At 43.4% G+C, this 20,882-nt stretch overlaps 1 protein-coding gene across 2 annotated transcripts in view; it reads right to left on the bottom strand.

Moving 5' to 3' along the window:
* OXSR1 (oxidative stress responsive kinase 1) overlaps positions 1-20,882 on the bottom strand; it is a 102,663-nt gene that overhangs the window by 60,522 nt on the left and 21,259 nt on the right. For both annotated transcript variants that reach the window (XM_065050363.1, XM_065050362.1), the window contains exon 3: positions 8,657-8,765. In XM_065050363.1, coding sequence (XP_064906435.1) covers positions 8,657-8,765 — 109 coding nt within the window. The remainder of the gene's footprint in view (positions 1-8,656; positions 8,766-20,882) is intronic.

Genomic DNA, 20,882 nt, shown 5'->3' with positions numbered 1-20,882 from the left:
AGAGGACAAGAAGGACAAGGAATTACTGGAGGGAGTCCAGTGGAGGCTACAAAGATGCTGATGGGGGTCTGGAGCATCTTACAAGGAGAGAGAGATCTGGAGCTGTTCAGCTGGAGATGAGAAGCTGAGAGGGGATCTCATTAATGTTTATAAGTATCTCCAGGTTGGGTGTCAAGAGGATGGACCAGACTCTGTTCAGTGGTGCCCAATGACAGGATGAGGGGCAACGGGCACAGACTGAAACACAGGAGGTTCCATCTGAACATGAGGAGAAACTTCTTTCCTTTGAGGTGCCAGAGCCTGGCCCAGGCTGCCCAGAGAGGTTGTGGAGTCTCCTTCTCTGGAGACATTCAAACCCACCTGGACACCTTCCTGTGTGATCTGCTCTGGTGACCCTGCTTGAGCAGGTGGGTTGGACTGGATGATCTCCAGAGGTCCCTTCAACCCCAGCCACTGTGATTTTTCCACCTCGCAGATCAGTAAGGTTGGGAGGTAGGTACTGACTCCCAACTCAATTGTAGCTTAATAAAGCACAGCACCATGGGATAGAAAGAACAAAGCCAAGCTGCATTTCTACACAGTGCTTTATGCTGTGTTTGTAATCTGGCATTCTGGCTCAGAGAGCCTGACGTGGAGCAGTGGGAATACCTAGACCCTCAAACAGAACCCCACAGCTGGGCATGAAGCCACTTAATCAGAAGTCACAGGAACTTGACTATTGAGGGAAACACCTTCTGCTAGAAGGTGGATACTGCACTGAATTTATCAGGCTAATGGCAAAATGCCGTCATTCCCAAGGATCTCATTAAGTGTGTGACACAATTACTAGGGCAAGACCTCAGCTGCCTTAGGATGAGGACAAATTTTCTCACACTAACTGCGTTACACTCAAACAATAGATTAGTTGGTCGGAGGATCATCCTCAGCCTAAGGGGAAAAAGGAACATTTGGCACAAAGCAGCTTGTTCCCGATCCAGCAACACGTTAACTGCTAGAAATTAACTGGAAACTAATTCAGCTGAACTGGAATCAAGATCCAACCTACAAAGAAGCATGTGCTTTACAAACCCATTGTTCTGTTTCAAAACAGCAGCGTGATTCCCAAAACTGCCCATTTCTGACACAGTTTCCAAACTGGTTTAAGAGCAACTGGGGAAGTTAAGAGTATATCCAGACATAGTTGGATTTCTGCTTCAGATAATGCTGTGAAATACTCTGGTTGCATTATACATGGCACTATGTTTGACCACAACAGTTCCCTCCTGATTATCTCATTAGAAATGAACAAGTAGAAGCTACAGATTCACAGAACAGAAGGGTCAGGCTTAAGTGAGAAAGAAATCAAGCTTGGCTGAGGCTGACTGGAAAGATGTTCCAAGCCTAGAAGGGGAGCATATCAGGAAAAAAAGACAGAGGAAAGAACCAGAATTGAAGCCTAAATATAAATATAAATAATGCTGGCATTATTAAGGATGTTTAAAGTCTGGTGATGAGCAACTGAACCCAAAGCCCAATAAAAGACAAAAGAAATGACATTTAGAGACTCATGTGGAAAAAATGAGGCTATAAACAAATTCCTGCCCACCAAATATACACCAAGCAGCACACAGACAGGAAACCTACAAGATACTGTGAGATCTGATAAAGCTTTTAGCATTATTTATCACTCAAGTGCCTCTGTATATTCTGACGCCAATCGCTAACTGTATTACATCTACTTAGTAACGCACAACCCCTCATTGCAAATTGCACAGCAATTGAAACAAGTGGTTTTCTGCTCCAACTCACAAGCTCCCGAGTCTGCTCTGAAAGCTGCTAATGCAATAGCTGCTCATGACAGCACAAGTCACCAGGAACTTGAGGTACGTAGACTTGTGCTCACCTGAAAAAACCCAAACTGTAACTATGGCAGGTCAAACACGCAGTGAGTAACTTTCCCTGGAATTCATATTACTCACAGGATAGAATCACAAACACAGAATGTGCTGAGCTGGGAGGGACCCACAAGGATCATCAAGTCCAACTGCTGTCCCTGCACAGGACAACCCCACAGTTCACACCGTGTCTGAGTGTGTTGTCCAGTCTCTTCTTGAACGCTGTCAGGCTTGGGGCTGTGACACCTCCCTGGGGAGCCTGTTCAGTGTCCAGCACCCTCTGGGGGAAGAACAGTTCTGCAGCAGACAGAACAGATATCCCATTGCTCCCCCCAGGAGTGAAAAAATCAGGAAGCCCCACCACTGGCCTTTCCCATTTGATCATGGGTAGAATACAACTCATTAGGCCTGACTCAATCAACTGAAGCCAGTTCCAACTTTCCAGAAGCAAGTAGATCATTTCCACCCATGAGAGCAGTATCTGAGCAATGAAGACAAGAAACCCATGAGCAGACTGATATCCTCAATTTCTATGGGAAGAATATTCAGTTTTTGTATGCTGACATGAGGCAGACCATGGAGGGCGTTGGTCTCCCAAGTGACAAGGGATAGGTGAGAGGAAATGGCCTCAAGTTACACCAGGGGAGGTTTAGATTGGATATTAGGAAAAATTTCTCCATGGAAAGGGCTGTCAGGCATTGGTACAGGCTGCCCAGGGCAGTGGTAGAGCCACCATGCCTGAAGAGGTTTAAAAGACATGTAGATGAGGTTCTTAGGGACATACTTTAGGGCTAGAGTTCAGTTAGTGGTTGGACCAAATGATCTGGAGGGTCTCTTCCAACCAAAATGATTTTATTATTTGCAATGGACAGTCTTGAAACCGAGTAAACGCAAACCCATCTTACACCATGCACATGTACCCAGTATAACTGTCTCTAACACCCTGTACTTTGTGCTACTCCGGTGTTTCCTTCGGCAGTAAAACAAGATTAAAGAGTAGCATGGTTCACCACCTCCCTGTTGTGCCAGTGCATCTGCTTATGAAGCTGTACTGTAAATGAGATCACCGCAGTAATCGGTAATCCAGTTTTCCAGGCAGGGTGGAGACCGAGCAGCCAGGAACTTCTTAAACCAGCTTTGCTGATGGAGAAAAAGAACAAAAAAATTGTGTAATCGCACCCTTGGGGCAAAGAGTCCTAATTGTTCCACTGATTCACTTTCAACAGCAAATCACTGCAAACATCAAGGCTTCCTGTTCCAAATCCAGAGCGCATTACTTTGACCTCACCTACACCAGCAAGCACGCACACGGCATTTAGGAAGCCTGTTGCTGCTGTTCGTCCTTAGGAGAGGAAGAAAATATCCACGTGACAGTCGTCAGCCAGGCTGCTTAATGCTCCAGCACATGGGGTTGAAGTGGAGAAGTGTATGAAAAGCTGAGCAGAAAGGAAAGCTTGTTTAGAACAAGATTACAGATAAACGCAGGAGTATTACGGCTGGAATTCTACATGCCCCCAGAGGCAAAAGGAATGTACAGCAGAGCCAGTTGCTGTGGGAACTGCATCTTGCATGTAATACTAAAACTTAAGTGGCAGGAGAAAGAGAACAAGTTAGAGGCAAAGAAAACTCCTTTAAATTTGTCTGGCAAGGAGAACAAGAAAATTTAATACTCTAACTAAATTACCAAAAATAAGGCAGGTAATCGTAACTGCATTGATTTGCCATTTAGAGGCCTGGCATAAAGAGGATGGAAAACAGCACGAGGAATCACAACACAATTTTGGAAGAATCAAGATCTGTCCCAAACCTGACAGACACTGATGCTGAACGTGCTGCATCTTTGAGAAGGGGGAGGTGGCAGGATTCACTGCTGCTGCTTTTCGGACATCCCAGCAGAAGACAGTGGTTGTCACTAGAACCAAGAATTAAATCTGCATCTTGTCAGGCTCTGACAAACAGAGGAATAAGACAAAAGAAGGAAGAGCTGCTTGGATTCAGTACTTCTGGGGCTGAGGAATACAGCAGAAGAGCAAAGTAAAGAAAAAGTTACGCAAAACAAAGGAAAAGACGTCTAAGTAGTTTGCTGGGGTTTCTGGTTTTTAAGTTTCTTTTTAACCCTGGTTAAACCACCTCAGCACAAAGGGAGAATACAAACCACCTCAGCACAGAGGGAGAGTTAAGGAAGCTTGCACTTCTTACCTCCTGCCCTCTAAAGCACTTGCACAGATGTGTAAGAAATATGACAAGATTACAGCAGTAAACAAGACCATACAATAAAGGGAGAAAACCTAAAGTCAAACTATTTTTTTTCATACTTAACTTATTATAGCTCTGAGTGGCAAGATACCTCCACACCGCATTCGGCAATCACATACAGTCCCTACCATCTCCTGCTTCTGGCTAATCCCACCCATATTTGTTGGAAATTAAGTTGTGGCTCTACAAATAAAATCAAAAGCCCTCCAGATGGACTCAAAATAGCTCAGTTCTCTCCCAACAAAATTCATCATAAACACAAGGATTTCCAAGAACCTGTGGCTTATGCTTTGATCATAACTCACTGCTGGAGTCAGGAGATCAGGGTTGAACACGGCAGAGGTAGAACAAGATGTCCTGTCTCTCAAGACCTAAGAGTTGTCAGCCCTCCGTTTTGGTCTGTTTTGATGAGCACTTCATCAGATTATCAGGGTAAGAGGTTGTTTAGATAATCTTAAACATTTTATTTTCCAAAAGTTTAAGTATTTCAATACAGTAATCTCCTTAACAGATTTAAATAGGAGCCTTCAAGAAGACAGAAGATCCAAGACACCTATCTGGAAATGTTTCAACATTTAAAGGATTTGCACAGTTTAAAACTATTTGATGTCTCATCTGCTGTAGGATAAGACAGTAAAAACTGTTGTGCAACACGGCAAGTCACCACAGATGGCTGTTTCATATGAGCAACTGTTTTGTAGCTCGCCATGGCATTGGGTCACCTGTGACATGAGAGCCCTTCTTAAAACCAGCAAGAATTTTGAAGAGCAAACAGGTCACAATCAGAAAAAGCACAAGAACAAAAGGACAGCTGCTCCTCTTCCTACTAAAAACCCCCAGGAGACAGAGAGCAGGACCGGGCTTCAGATGGCTTTAAAAAGGCATGAGTACAATTCACAACATGGGAATGCCAGCGAGGCAAAAGCAGGTCAGCAGTTGTCTAGAAATAGCCACGGGAGTTTAGTTCGGAGTAACATCGGATCAAAAGGCCGGGGTGCCAAGTTGACATGGCTAAGCTTAGATACCTACAAAACAGTTTCATCACTGCAGGAAAAGGTCTGAAATTTCCACTGAAGGACACAAACGGCTGATATTTCACAAACCCGACTCGGGTGCAAATCCCCAGAGCTGAAAGAGGGTGTCAGAGTAACCGGACACAGCAGCACCTCTTGTCCCCACCAGCTGGATGTCATCACAGCCACATTGCTGCCATCAGCAGCAACTGCGCTCGACAGCTGCTTCAGTGTCAGCTCTGCCTGTTCAAACCACGTCAGCAGGAGCTTCAACCAGATGAGACTGTTCTGATGGAGATTCACAGTTTTACCTGTTAGCCCCAACAGCTCACCAGTATGTTACCTCCTCGCTGCTGACAACTTCAGTATCTTCCACCACCACAATATTTGTGATGTGGAAACAAATAGTTTGAGTGACAGTTAGGATAATTAAGTCACCAGTGAGTGCATCAGCCAGGTGCTCAGAGGAGCAATGCACTTAGCAGACACTGTCACTCCATGGATTTAGAGTATTCTCCCTTAAACATTTCTAAAATACATACGTGACTAGGTCAAGCTTTCAACAAAAGAAATGCAACCAGAAAATACATTAAATTGCACTTACAACAGCTATGGTTTGCATTACAGACTGTGTCTTGCAGGCTGTTTATCCAAGTAATAAGGTCAGCGTAAGCAGGCTGAAATTAAAACTAGTTTCAGCCTGAAAACACATGCCAGCGTGCACTGACACTGATGGAAGAGAAGCAGTAAAACTTGTACCCACAAGAAACCCTCAAGCACAAAAGCCACAATCAAGATACAGAACAGGCATCAAAACTGATTTGATGTGTGCTGACTGGGATGTACAAACCTCACTCCATACTCCCTGAATAGCCAGATGGAACAAAATTTGCCTGCACCCTGTTATGGTTTTTTTCCTCCTTTCTGGTTTATGAAAACAGCTCAAAGGTTTTCCCTGTTAAGAAACTCAGATCATTATTTTTCCCACTGGACAACAGCTGGCTATAAAACTCGCCAATTTATAACTGATAAGAAATGAGCTGAAAGGAACAAGCTGCAGTTTTTCAAGTGTCTCTTGTTATATAAATCACTCGGCCTAAAAACAACCGGAAATAATCTCATTAAAAATGAATGAAAAAGCTCTTCAGTCAGAAGGTTCCAATACACAAGTTTCTTCACCCGTCCTCAAGACCATCCTGTAGAATTTGCCTATGAGATTTAAAATGAGATTTCTGAAGTACAGCTGTGCAAAAAGTGTGAAGTGAAAACAACTGAAACTCACACCTCAAGGTACCTTTCTACATAAAATGTAGTGACAGGACATGCTAAAATAGATGGAAAGTTTGAGAAATTCCCCCAGCCCTCAAATGGTTCATTTCAAGTGAGCAAATTTAACATGGGCTCATGGAAATGTTATGGGGAAGGATTACACTGATACTAGTCTGTCTTTTTATTGTATGACCCTCATCTTCAGCATATGCAATGGAGTAAGAAGCAGCGAGATCTCTTATCAATATTACTGAAAACACCCCACTTGATGCCAGAGCTGCACAAGGGTCAGTTATCAGTCTGTATAACACAGAAGCCCATTCAAAGTGAATATTCAATGACTAACAGGCCATCATTCACACCACCAAGAGGTTGCTTCTGAAGCAATGATGATTTTTACAGAGATATTCCAGTTCAGCCTTTACCTTTGTGGTACCTTGACAAAGCTGCTCCATAACCAGTCTGATATTTTTCTGGCTTGACATAAAGACCTTATAGAAATGAGGACAAACAAGCAACATTTGGAGGTTCAAGGATGAGCCTCATGCTTGGTTCTTACAGAAAGCTGCTATGAAAACAGCAGCTAATGCTGTGCATTTTTGCTAAGAGCTCATGTTCTCTCCTAATAAAGGCCAAGGATGTTTGTGCTGCTGCTCCTGCACCCCTGAGATGCCATTTCCTCATGTTGTGGAAACCTCCCCATAGATACACTTCTTGCACACACAGCAAAACTACTCGTGTTAAGCTGGCAGGGGATTCTTTTCCACGCACAAAGAGCAATTGTGTCTTTAATGACCTGTTACATGCCCTTCCAAGAAAAGAGAGGGTATTGCTTAATGACACATGAGGCATTAGAAATGCTGTAAGACAGACTCGAGTTGGCATGAAATTTGACTGTCCCCAAGAGAACTGCTAAAAATCTCTAAAGAAGATCTTTCAAGACACATGGTTTACGGTCATTGTCAAGCTCTTGTGGAAAAAGCCAACAGGTTTAGCCAGATTTTTCCACATCATCTTCTGGCATTTTACAGCCCCCAGTATTAAGCCAAGAACAGAGGAGCCAAGAAGGTTTTTATTAAAAAAAGCAAGAAAACAGGGTAGGGTTGGTTTGTTTTCAGCTTTCAATTCATTTTCACTGGGGTGCCAGGAAAATCAAATCAGACAGGCCTGAGATTTAGCAACAGTCCTCTGTGTTATCATCCAGAACTTGATTCCACTTCTTGGCTCAACTGTAACTTAAACAGGGATCCTGGAACATCTTATGCTATCAAATTAAGCATTACCGATAAGAAGTTTTCAAACTCTCTCTCAAAAAAGGGCAGTTTCTCCACTGTCTCAGAGATAAATCCAGAAAGGAGGAAGTTTCCCTGGCTTTGTGTTAACTAGGCAGTAATTTGAAATTATCCCAAGTATTCCCAGTTACTTTGTCAACCAGAACAAGGGGGGGAAGTAATCCAGGCTCTGAGCACTGACACTGCACAAATCAAGCTGTGCCCACCTGATGTTCTCCTCCCTTTTTAAGGCCATATACTGACATTTTAAGAGCAGCTCTGCCCTAAATAGAGGTGATTTAAAGTTCCTCATAAGGGCAGCTAACATGTGAATCAGTTAAAATATCGATAGACTGGCTGGTTACCAAAAAGCCAGGAGCCCCACAGAGGCCTCTAAACTGCAAGTGAATAAAGGCTCAAGGACCCAGATTTGCAATTCTCACAACTGAAAAGTGGAAGTGGTTGGGCTCAGCCCAGTTGTTTGCACATGACTCTAGTTCAAAAGCTTCTCCCAGGCTTACAGAGCAAAAAGAAGAAGCTTGTGTTAACGAGAATCAAGAAACACCATTTCAGATCAATCATTGGATAACACAGAGATTTGTTTCCTAGACGTTTAGGATGGTTTCAACTAGTACACCTACACTTACGTTTCTGTTCATGTCTGAAGTCATATGCTCCAGTTTCCAAATACTCAAGTGAGTCATTCACCAAACACACACACAAATCGCTCTCTGAAATTCTGTCAAATATAATATAGGGACAGGAAAAGAAAAGCCAGCACAGCCATGTAGTTCGGTGCTACTACTGATGTACACCACAAGAGAAGCTATTTCTGAGCTGAATGTGTTGAAGTTTAATACTGTTATTCAAATGTCTCAACTCACAAGTGGGAAAACAAGGCAAACAAGGGAAAGGGTATTACAGAAAGACAACTTCATATGGCCTTTTACAGTAAAGAAATTGGACCACTCACCTCCACTAAGTAACTTCATCACCAGCCAAAGCTCATCCTTCACCACAAACGATGTGTAGTAAGATACAATGTTGGGGTGATGGCATTGACTCATGGCTTGAATTTCTTTCTGTAGAGAAAAATAAAGCATTAGCAGTTGGACCCAGTGATTATTATTCCTTGGGGACGTAAGTTTTCTTCCTCAAGACAAAAATGTTCAAAGAGGGTACAAAGAAAACATAGAAAACCCAGAAATACTCAGTTCACATCATACTAGGACCCACAGGTATTTTAGGGTGCTCTTCCCATCTATCTAGAAGAGAAAAGTTGACCAAAAACAACCCCTTGGCAAGGGCAACAAAGTGCAGGTATTTTGGTTACAACCATGCAGCTACAACAGAATATCCCCAAAAATTCACATCCATTTGTTACCTAAGAAGTTCATGCTGACTCCTCCTTTCAATGAGACATTACACAACAAATGCTTAATCAGCTGAAGACTATAATTTGGATGAGAACAGGAAATATTTGGCACTGGGAAAATAAAAGGCCTCTTATCACTAGTGTTCCTTCCCAGCAGCAACACAGATGGCTCAGCTGGATCAGGTTGAAGGCACAAAGGGCAGTTATGGCTGTAATCACTGGAAGACGAGGCAAACCAGTTTGAGATTAGAAAACAGTTGGCTACTACAGATAGGTACAATATGAAACATGCTCAGATACTGAATTGTTTGAGCTTGGACTGTGCTTATTTTTAGGTTTCATTATGGCTTAAGTGCTGATGCTTTCCAGGTTATGGGCAGAACACCTCAGAAAACATTGATTTTTCATTATGCAGTAACAACACTAGTTTGGACAGAGAGCCTCACAGTTTCTTAGTTGTTCATAGACTAAGGGTGAGGCCGCATCTGAAGCTTTGTGCACAGTTCTGGACTCCTCAGTTTAAGAAGGACAAGGAATTACTGGAGAGAGTCCAGCAGTGGGCAACAAAGGTGAGGGGTCTAGAACATCTTTCTGAAGAGGAGAGACAGAGCTGGGGCTGTTCAGCTGGAGAAGAGAAGCTGAGAGGGGATCTCAATGTTTATAAATATCTCAGGGTGGGTGTCAAGAGGATGGACCAGACTCTGCTCAGTGGTGCCCAATGACAGGATGAGGGGCAATGGGCACAGGAGGTTCCATCTGAATATGAGGAGAAGCTTCTTCACTTTGAGGTGCCAGAGCCTGGCCCAGGCTGCCCAGAGAGGTTGTGGAGTCTCCTCCTCTGGAGACATTCAAACCCACCTGGACACCTTCCTGTGTGATCTGCTCTGGTGACCCTGCTTGAGCAGGTGGGTTGGACTGGATGATCTCCAGAGGTCCCTTCCCACCCCAACCACTCTAATTCTGTAAAATGATCCACTAGGCCAAGCCTAGCACCCTGCACTACACCAAGCTGGGCCCTGTGCTTCAGTCAAGCTGGGAGCTTCAGCCAAGCCCCTCAACCCATCAAGTTCTCCCCTCCAGCATCACCCATGACAGACACTCATCCCCAACATCCTGAACTTCTCTTAACTAAGACATTCCCTCACTGAACACTCAGATGCCACTCACTGTTCAAATGTTTGGTCACTGCTCACTGTCACCCCCCTCCTCCTGACCTCCAATACACAAGAAAGGATGAGAGCAAAGGCTCTTCACACCCTGATCCTTTCCTCCCACTAAACACAAGACCTCCCTGGTACCAAAGCACAAAAGGAAGCTCTGAGAAGGTCTCACCCATCTCTAGGACACCCCACAGGTGCCGCATATTCTTCTCCTCCCCATGCACAAAGCTCTGCTTGTGACCCAGCACAGCATGAAGACGAACTGCTTTCCCCTTGGCAAAGGCTTAACTGGTAATCACAGCTACAAAGAAACACACTGAACTTGATTTATTCACTTCAATACTAATTTTCAAGGAACAGGTGCATTTGAGGAAACAAATGCAATTGACTCCTCTTTCTGCTTCTCCAGAAAAGGCACCAACTTTCCAGTAAACTCCAATGAGCAGATTAAAGAAGAATCCTTCTAAACAGGAAAGGATATTTGAAGAGAGGGGAGCAGGTTATTCATCTCAGTATAGCCTACTCATTGACTAAGAAACACCCCATGAAAATAAATACAGCCTGAAACAATATCCTCTGCTTACTCTGACAGTTCCAGCTCCCTTCCTTGCAAACACTTGGGGCAAGCTGTTTTTCAAAAAGGAAATAAATCAGCACCTTGGGAGTTTTTATTGCCTTCTAGTTCAGTTTCTTTGCTATGCAGGAAAGCCCCTCAACAGCCAAAGATGCCAACAGGAATATTCTTTTTACTGCCCTCCTTCGAAGTTCTACCAAGGGATAGATGGAAACGAGGGCCCTGGATAACATGGGTCAGACTCACCAACTGGTTTGTGCCCTGTCACATTGCTTGCCCATAATCTGGCTGGTTGGGAAGCTCTGGGCTGCTGTCTGTAAACATAAACGCAACATTTGATTCACACAACCGTTCCAAAACTCATTGAGCTCTGAGTTCTGAACTCATTTTCTTACCCTGGGGTCTTTCTGGACTTGCTTAGAGCACCGGATTGAGCCCTTAGTTAAGGGATCTGTAAACCATACACAGTCTTGGACCCTAAGTCAGAAATGTGCATTCAGCCCAAAGCTTTAAATTAGTTTTACTCTTTTAAACATGCAAGGAAACTCAAGTGCCTAACTTCTTTCTGACAAGTAAAGAAACTCACATATACACAAGTGGCACCAGAGGAAGCCTGTGGAAAGCAGCAAGCAGGATGCTGACCAGTTAATGCCCAGATGAGCCAGACCTGCCCCAAACCCAGATCAGAAATGATACAGAACAGCTGGTTTTATTCTTTCTGATCTAGAACGCTCAAAATGTTTTGAACCAGCTCCTCGGGAGATCAAGAAGGCAGTACAAGAAATATACACAAACATCACATATTTTATATATATATTTTTATATATATATTTTTATATATATATATATATATATATATATTAGTGTATCCCCCTGGAATTCAGGAAACTGTGAGACAAAGTCTGGACCAAGTTTACATTAAGAGCCTAAACATGGATCAAATCTTTGCCACTCAAGCAGCGCTGTACTACAGCATTTTGCATGCGTTCTGTGATGCTTAGTTACTATTATATTATCTTCCAAGAACTACTTCTCTTGTGCATTATCATACTCTGCTCCACGGGCTGGGAAACAGTTTAAAAAGAAACAAATCCCAAGTCTGCCATATACTTCAGTGCACAGAGAGGAAGAGGAAAAGTAATTGCAAACCTGATCTATGCAACTAAACACCTCCGTCAGCTCGACAATGTGCAACAGGCAGACTGAACCATTTCTCACACAGCTCTGAATAATTAATTGCATCACAGCTCATTATTTCCAGTGGTTTTACATTATTACCAGTAAGAAAGAGCAGCAGCCAGGCAGACTTCCCTCTCCCCTACAGACCCCCACCCTATTTTTAATAAGTTTTCTAGGCTAATCTCACACCAGCTACATCAAAGCTTCATTCATCTTCACCCCCACACAAGGTACCAACATTCTAGAGGCTCAACATACACAATTGTTTTAACTGATGGTGGCAAATCACAATGGGCTTTGAGGTTCAAATGCTTCCTTGTGTAATTGAAACCAAGCCAAACCTGTCAGACACACAAGAGGAGAACAAATAAACGCAAAAGCTGAAGAGCTGTAGTTAAAGCAGGAATCCCAGTCAAGGATCACGGGGGAGCTCTGCTCAAAGCATCCTTGGAGAAAAAGGGAGCAGGAGGGAACAAAATGCAACAGCAGTCTTTATGTGTGTAGTAGGCACAGCTTTAATATGGTTTCTAAAGTTATTCAGAGAGTTTACTACTCTTCAAACACTAAGTCATAGCAGGCAAAGATTTCCCTTCCCTACCTGCTTAGTAACAAGGCTGCTACACCCAAATTACACAATGAAGAAATTACCAAGTTACAACCGTGCTCCACTCACTTTCACCATCATCAAAACTATATGTTAAGACCCCTAATAAAAATCCCAGCAAATTCCACAATTATGTCATAAAGTCAGTGCTAAACATGATAATTTCTCCAGGCTGCTACATGCAAGTTCTAAACTGGAAACTTGTCTTTATTCCCACTCTGTTCATGGTCATGGGTGACCCAATACAGACCCCTCAGACCATCCACAGCTCAGCTCTACCATCCCATTGCTCACACTGACATCTGGCTCCAGTTAGACCCAGCCTTAGTGCCAGTTGCCCAGTTCAGGATCCATAAGTGAAACAACTTTCTGCTCAGCTACGGAGCAAGAACTCCTGATAAAAACACATCGAGACGCTGGCAATGGTTTGGAGATTGTTACATCCCACACTAGATATTAAATATCTGCACTATCAAATACCAAAAGCAAACAGACCAGCATTAGCTATAAAGGTTTCTGCATCTTTCCTTAAGGGTTCTGATAAATGTTTTCAGTACTTCGTGGGCAATAAAAGCATTGCAAGGCTTCCAAAACACTAAAAAAACTGCTGTCAAGTCTAATTTAGAATCATAAGAAACCTATTAGTCTCCTATAAGTCAGTCATGGAGATATGCTATTTCAAAAGGGGGTTTATTTCCTGCTGACATAAAACTGAACTGAGTTGATAGGAGGAGAGATAAAAAGCAGCTAAGGCTGTATTTAAGCTACCAGCTAAACTTTCTTACTGGTATTTTCTGTTCATATCATCACCTACTCTTTGTGTTCATCTGCCCCAAGGCTTGTTCCAAAGACACTTGCTCTCGAATCTGTGGATGAAAATTGTGCTTTGTTTAGTTTTACTTCCTATGTGTTGACATGAACTCCAGAGATAGAACACAGCAGTACTCTGCTTTCATGTGGTTACCTGCAGCTTCAGAGGAATCCAGAAATAGGTCAACTCATCACCCTGTTTGAAGGCAACCATGGCCATAAGAGAACTGAGGAGGGAAAACACGCCTGGGCGGAAATCAAAGCAGGTCAGATGTGATCTCCCCTTGGATACACCAATGCTCCAGCTACAGCTGGGAAAGAACTTAGCACTCAGATGAGAGATCTTGAGGCACAAGGTGTTGAAGCTCTTGGTCATCCTTTTAAAGCAGGATTTAGAGCTCCAGTCCTTCAGGCAGCTGTAACTGTTCCAATTTTACTCCAAGTGAAATTCTAATTGTTCAACTAAAAAGCTATAAAGTTGAGAATAGCATTTCCTCTTTTTACCAATGTTCCCCTACCACAATCAACTTCAGAGGCATTTTTTTGAAGGAGATAAAGAGCACAGAAGTCAAAATGAGAGATTATAATCGAACTTCTATGTCCAGATTATGAGGGGCAAGGGGCACAGACTGAAACACAGGCGTTTCCATCTGAACATAAGAAGCTTCTTTCCTTTGAGGTGCCAGAGCCTGGCCCAGGCTGCCCAGAGAGGCTGTGGAGTCTCCTTCTCTAAGACATTCAAACCCACCTGGACACCTTCCTGTGTGATCTGCTCTGGTGACCCTGCTTGAGCAGGTGGGTTGGACTGGATGATCTCCAGAGGTCCCCTCCCACCCCAACCACTCTGATTCTGCGATTATCCAATTCAGTTCCTTACCCTCAAGATGTGGCTACAGGAGACAGACTGGGCCAATTAAAAAGGGGTTAGACTAGCTAATCCAGAGCAACACTGGCAAAGGAATAAGTTTAAAAGGGATAAAAAGTCTTCATCCATAAATCTTAGTTGATGGGAAGAAACCACCCCTGTGGCAAGTCATTCAGCGGTTCACTATTTCAGCAGCTGTTTTTCCACATCATTCCGTGGCTATTCTCCCTCTCCAGGTCTGCAGCGTTGGTGACAACGTGCTGAAGAAAGCAGACGTTTGAACTATTATGGGTGAGTAATTCATACACACCCATATTTTCTTGGGTTTAGCCACAAATTAGATAGGCAAGTGACTGACTCATCTTGCAGCTTTATCCATGTTACCAACTAACTTATCACTGACCCTTACAATTCAGATCAATACCCACTGTTGACAGCTCAGCAGAGCCTTAAATTTGTGATTTGTCCATGCAGTCAACTGCAAACTCTCCAAAGTTACTTAGATGCACCATGTCACGCTCATCCAGTCCAGAGACATTCTACATTCAGGATTTCACCCATGCTAATCCTCATGTTCATGCTGAACTTTCTCAAAGGAAAAAGACTTCAATCAGCACAGAAAATTAACTTAACTGTTGTTGTTGCTTTGAGAAACACCAGACTACCTGTCCTCAGCTAAAGTATTCTATAAAGCTGCAATCCTATCATGCAAGAAATATGTTACACGGCATATCAAATAACCACGCAGAAGTCACATATTATTCATTGGACTCTCTGGCACTGGAACCTGGGGACTGTTTCCCCTGGAGCAAGTGTAAAGGTCCTCAGGACTGGAAATGGAATTATAATGGCAATTCCCATCAGACAACAGGCACGGATGAAACGCCTTTACTTCTATTGCCGTCTGCTGCTTTGTTCCCAACCACCTTACAGTCCGGTTAATCCACTTGTAGGAACCACTCTGTCAGATCAAAGCCAGCTCAATATCCTGCCCAAGTCTTCAAAAGAAGGTATAAAACTCTATAACAACCAGTTACACAATTATCTGCCCAGAGGGAAGACTTCTGACTAAGCCTGGGCAGTTAACAGTTGGCTTATGCTTTAAACCATAGGAGTTCATAATCCTTTTTTTTAAATCCTATCTAATTTAACCTTCTCAACTATAGGTTGATTTACTTAATCTCAGGCAACATTTGATCTTTGCATTATTGGCAGCAAGCTCCGCAGGTCAATGCCATGAAATTCAACAGGAAGTTTTTACTGCAGTTAAACTTGTTCCCTCAGCTTCCTTAACTGCCCTCTGACCGCAACAGTATCTTCACTCCTCTTATCTGCAGACCTGTCAGGCCCAGTCCTACCAGTCTCTGGACTGGGAAGAGTTTGAAGTCTCTTCCCAGGAGCAGCAACACCACAGGCTCCTTCCTGAACCTCTAGGAACTGAACAGGCAGCAGTTGTCCCCAGCTGGGAAAGCCTGATGTGAAATAGCCCATGGCTTGTGTTCCCATCTCCACCATTCAACACTAACTGCTAAGCAGATAATTCACATCACCTGCTACTCTCAAAGCATGGAGAAAAAAAAGACCAAGTTAAATCAGCTTTAACTGCATGAAAACAGAGTTTGCTGGGCAGAGGAGAGATCTAAGGCCTTTTAATCAATAATTCTTTAAAGCAAGGAAACACTTATATAAGAACAAAGCTTGAGGCATGGTTGTTTTGAGGCATGTGTCATACCCCCGTGTTTCAAGGACTGGCAACAGCAGCAATACAACAACAACCCACAATGCAGAGGAGAAGGAAGAGCAAAAGTGTCCAGCTGTGAAATACACCACACAGCAAACTGGTTTCAAACACGCATCAAAATGTTGCGTAAGTTTAACTACTGTGGGTTGCAAGACAAGTAAAAAGTGGAACTTAAATAACAAATAAATAAAAAAGTCCAAGACCAGTTGTAGATAACGCTGTATTTGATCACCCCTCTGTATACACCACTCCCGTCAGTGAGCAAGAACCATTAGAAGCTTTATTGTACTGCCCTTCCAGCTGAACCCCACAGGCCTGCTAGGAAACATCTGGGAGCACTCGAAGATTAACATGGATTAAGATGAAACTCAAGCAGAACTCCTGACTAACATCACCTAATTCAGTAGCACTGCTAGAAAGAGCCACATTTCCAAACTGCATTACTCCTGTCCGTCTGCACCTTCCACAGCAATTACTTCTGCTGACAAGCTGAACGCCCTTGACTTGGTTTGTTCATGATGCAGAATCTGTCCTTCCTACATTTCCATACCCTGTAGCAGCAATAAATTAAACCATTGCATTAACCTAAGACACCACACAGCATTTGCCAAGTGTGCAGGTTATTTCTGACCACCCACACTGTGTATCAAGAGAGAAGGATCAATATCGTTTAACAAGACAAGTCCTATCACTTGATCACCACTACTGTGGCAACCCCATGAGCCAGGAGGTGGTCCCAGGTTCTCTGGGCTCCTGCTACTACAGAAGCTTGAAGGAAACTCAAGGTCACTCATCCATTCAACCAACAGAGCTTCTTACCCTGCATTTCTTAACCCTGCTCCAAGCTGACCTTCCTCTCCTCCATCCCAAGAAATAGGAGCGCCAGCCACTAAGCAGCATGGACACTGGAAGAGCTGCAGAACAAACAAGTCATCCTTATGGATGGCAGAATCGTTTGCTGCTCTCCCTACCCTCTCCCAAGCAACACAACATTTTCACCCTCTTTGTTAGGCAGATTCTAGCAATCACAGAACCATTTTGGTTGGAAGAGACGCTCAAGGTCATTGAGTCCAACCATATCCTAACTCCAGTACTAAACCATGTCCCTAAGAACCTCATATGTGTCTTTTAAACCCCTGCAGGGATGGTGACTCCACCACTGCCCCGGGCAGCCTGTTCCAACACCCAACACCCCTTTCCAGGAAAAAAATTTCCTGATATTCAATCTAATCCTGCCCTGACTCAACCTGAAGCCATATCCTCTCATCCTATCTATAACAGCACTAGAATAAACAAGCTTGCTACAATAGAGAAGTATATTGGTCTGAAGAACTATAGAAAAATAATTCTTGAAGAGCATTTACGTCCTATCTTCTCTTTCCTATCCCAGTGCCTGATGACTGGGCAGTGCTAACACAAGAGCTGACTGTTGTGCTCATACCTTCAGCACAATAGAAGAAGAATGGATCAAATAACAGCCCAAATTGATGCTTTTAAGTGTACTGGGGGAAAGGAGAAAGCAGAGAGGAGGGCATGACATATTTAAGTATGAACTTACATTTCTCTTTGTAGCTGCTTTGTAAAAGCACTGTAATCAGTGAGGACTTCTATTGACATTATTTGGAAGGAAAAAAAATCCTGCAATAACAAGTAGTCAAAAATGGTAATTAAAGTGATCAGAGAGACTGAAAAGCTTGAGAATATTTAAGGTTAGAGGAAGAAGCAAGTATGGAGACAAGATAAAAAGTAGGTAAGGCAGGAGCAGGGAAATCAGGAACGTCCACCCTTTCACTTCTCACACTAGGAAGTGACATCTACTAAACTGACAAACTCCAAACGCGCTCAGCAAAAGCCCTTTTCACACAATATATCTGAGTGTCCTTCATGTCCACTGCCCCAGGAAGCGGCTAAAACGCAACCATCCTCTTCTCACCCACACCCTCCCATGATTTTCAGTTGAAGAATATCTATACTTGCATCTTTATTCCATTTTCAAAAAACCTAATTAAGAGATTAACTTAAATCTGGATAAGCAAAGCTTAACTGTTACAGGTCCAAACAAGTTCTTGGGAGAGGTTCTTGGGAAAGATTACCCCAAAACTGCCCAGAGCTTGATTCATGCACTTTCCTCTGAAATATAAGACTCAAATCACTTACTGTGCTCCTCAAACCATGTACAAGTTTTCTAGATGACCTACAGACTTTGGGAGCACAACTAAAGACACAGTACATCGGCTTATTTCAAAACGCAGGCCGAAAATCTGCATTTTACAGAACACAGAAAAGGAGAACCAGGCACATATTACTTCATCTGAGTCTGAAAAGGAAGAACCTCAACCAGTCAAGGAATTGACTGGAGTAAAGATCATCATTGAGTTCTCTCTACATTTTTGCACAGAGTCCTGGCCTAATATCTCACTACTAAAGATGTTATTTTTATAGGTCATGTCCAAATTTGTCAGTTGGAGCCCTTTAACACCTGTGTTGCTGCTAAAAAATGCTACAAGCCAAGTAATGAAAAAAAATCTGTTTACTGACAGCAGGTATGGGAAAAACTCAAATTTCTGTCTTTATCCCAGACATTAATGAACAGTATTGGGCACATGATGCCAAGACAAATGTTCGCTTTCACAACAGACCTATACAAAAAGATCCAGTCACAACAGATCTGATCACACTAGATCTGGTCACAAAACTGGAAGCTTAGGAGAGCTGACAACAGCAATTCATTGCAGTCTCACTGATAACAAGAAAAATCATTGTGAGGAACAGGTCAGCCAGAGGTTTAAAATATGCAATTAGAAGTACTTATCTAAAATTACGTGCCAAGTCTTGGCAGCGTATCTTTCTGAACCTAACCCTTTTAGCTGGAATTGGCAATTACTCAAACACTAACAATCTCAATTACTACATCATGACAGTACAGTTTGAAATAAAAACTGAGACAGAGCAGCATGGACAAACCACATAAAAGACTTGAGAAGAGTAACAAGGCATGGTAGCAGGGCAAAGAGATCAACTGTGAAAAGGGAAGGAATCTCAAACTTCTGAGTTCAAATCCACTTATGGTTCATTCTGGTGTAGGTCATCTTAATAGTCCTACACACAGCCCTTCACAGGCATCTTGGATGGAGCCTTCCCATCTGACAAGAGCAGATCTGCAGATACCTATAATGCTAAAAAAATAACATTAGTCATTAGATGAAAACTGGAAGTGCAGTGGAAGCGACTTCCCAAAGATAACACAAGTGTAACGCCAGCCAGGATGCCTGAATTCTGTCTCTGTTCTGCTTTCTAATCACAAACACCAAGACAAGTGCCTGGGTCAACACCACAGAAGCTGTCAAGACGCAAGTGGAAAGACAGATAGGTAGGATTAGATACAATCCTACAAAGATGGTTTAAAAGGAAAAGTGGTGTACAGCCTCATCTCATCACCTTCCCTCAACCCCTGCTCACCAATATTTACTCTGAAAAGTTTGACCTGAAAGAGCTTTATCACCTTGAGTGGAAACATCTCAGTGATCACAAGGATGCCTATTTCTGCCTGGCTGAAAACCAGGGACCTCGCACACATGAGGTGGATGGGACAGCTGCTGCATGACAGAAGCATCGGCTCACACACAGGGAAAGGAGAAATAAAACCCATCAACACACAAGTCAGATAAGAAAAAGGAAATTCTGGTTACCATGGCTACCTGCCAGAAGCTGTTTTCCATTCAGAAAATCTCCAAAAAAGAGGCAAACAGCAGAATAAAGCTACAGAGCTACAGCTCTAAAGGACTCAACCTCCTGTACTGAACTCAGAATTAGTGGGGGTTTCCATATGGCAGCCTGAAATAAGTCAGAGTGATCCCTTAGCTGGCATCACTGCCAGAAAGAGATTAGGAACAAGAGGTAATGGATTCAGTTTCTCTTCACAGGTGAAAGGAAAAACACCACAAAGAATTGAGAGAAAGGAAAAGAAAGCAAAACCATTCCCTTAAAGATTCTGGAAGCACACAGCTCTGCATCCCTCTCAAAGCACAGAGCTCTTGTGAGTACAGCTGAGCTTCACGCTTACACACTAACTCCGTTCAAAACAAAGGGATTATACAAAGTGCTTAGCTCTAAACAAACAGCCTGAAGTTCTCCAACAGTTGATCTTTTTAACATTTTAAGCACTGTGCCCACAACTGGGACAACCTAATGAAATTTAACAAGGGAAAGTGTAGAGTCCTGCATCTGGGCAGGAACAACCCCAGGTTCCAGTATAGGTTGGGAAATTACATATTAGAGAGCAGTGTAGGGGAAAGGGACCTGGGGGTCCTGGGGACAACAGGATGACCATGAGCCAGCACTGGGCCCTTGTGGCCAGGAAGGCCAATGGCATCCTGGGGTGTATTAGAAGGGGGGTGGCTAGTAGATCGAGAGAGGTCCTCCTTCCCCTCTACTCTGCCCTGGTGAGACCACATCTGGAATATTGTGTCCAGTTCTGGGCCCTTCAGTTCCAGAAGGACAGGGAACCGCTGGAGAGAGTCCAGCGTAGGGCAACCAAGATGATTAAGGGAGTGGAGCACCTCCCTTATGAAGAAAGGCTGAGGGAGCTGGGTCTCTTTAGTTTGGAGAAGAGGAGACTAAGGGGGGACCTCATTAATGTTTATAAATACATAAAGGGTGAGTGCCATGAGGATGGAGCCAGGCTCTTCTTGGTGGCAAACAATGATAGGACAAGGGGTAATGGGATCAAGCTGGAACACAAGAGGTTCCGCTTAAATTTGAGAAAAAACTTCTTCTCAGTAAGGGTGCCAGAGCACTGGAACAGGCTGCCCAGGGAGGTTGTGGAGTCTCCTTCTGTGCAGACATTCCAACCCGCCTGGACATGTTCCTGTGCAACCTCACCTGGGTGTTC

The sequence above is a fragment of the Columba livia genome, chromosome 2, assembly GCF_036013475.1.
Source record: "Columba livia isolate bColLiv1 breed racing homer chromosome 2, bColLiv1.pat.W.v2, whole genome shotgun sequence".
NCBI lineage: Eukaryota > Metazoa > Chordata > Aves > Columbiformes > Columbidae > Columba > Columba livia.
The sequence above is the reverse complement of the archived record's forward strand: the minus strand, read 5'-3'. Positions and strand labels throughout refer to the sequence as shown.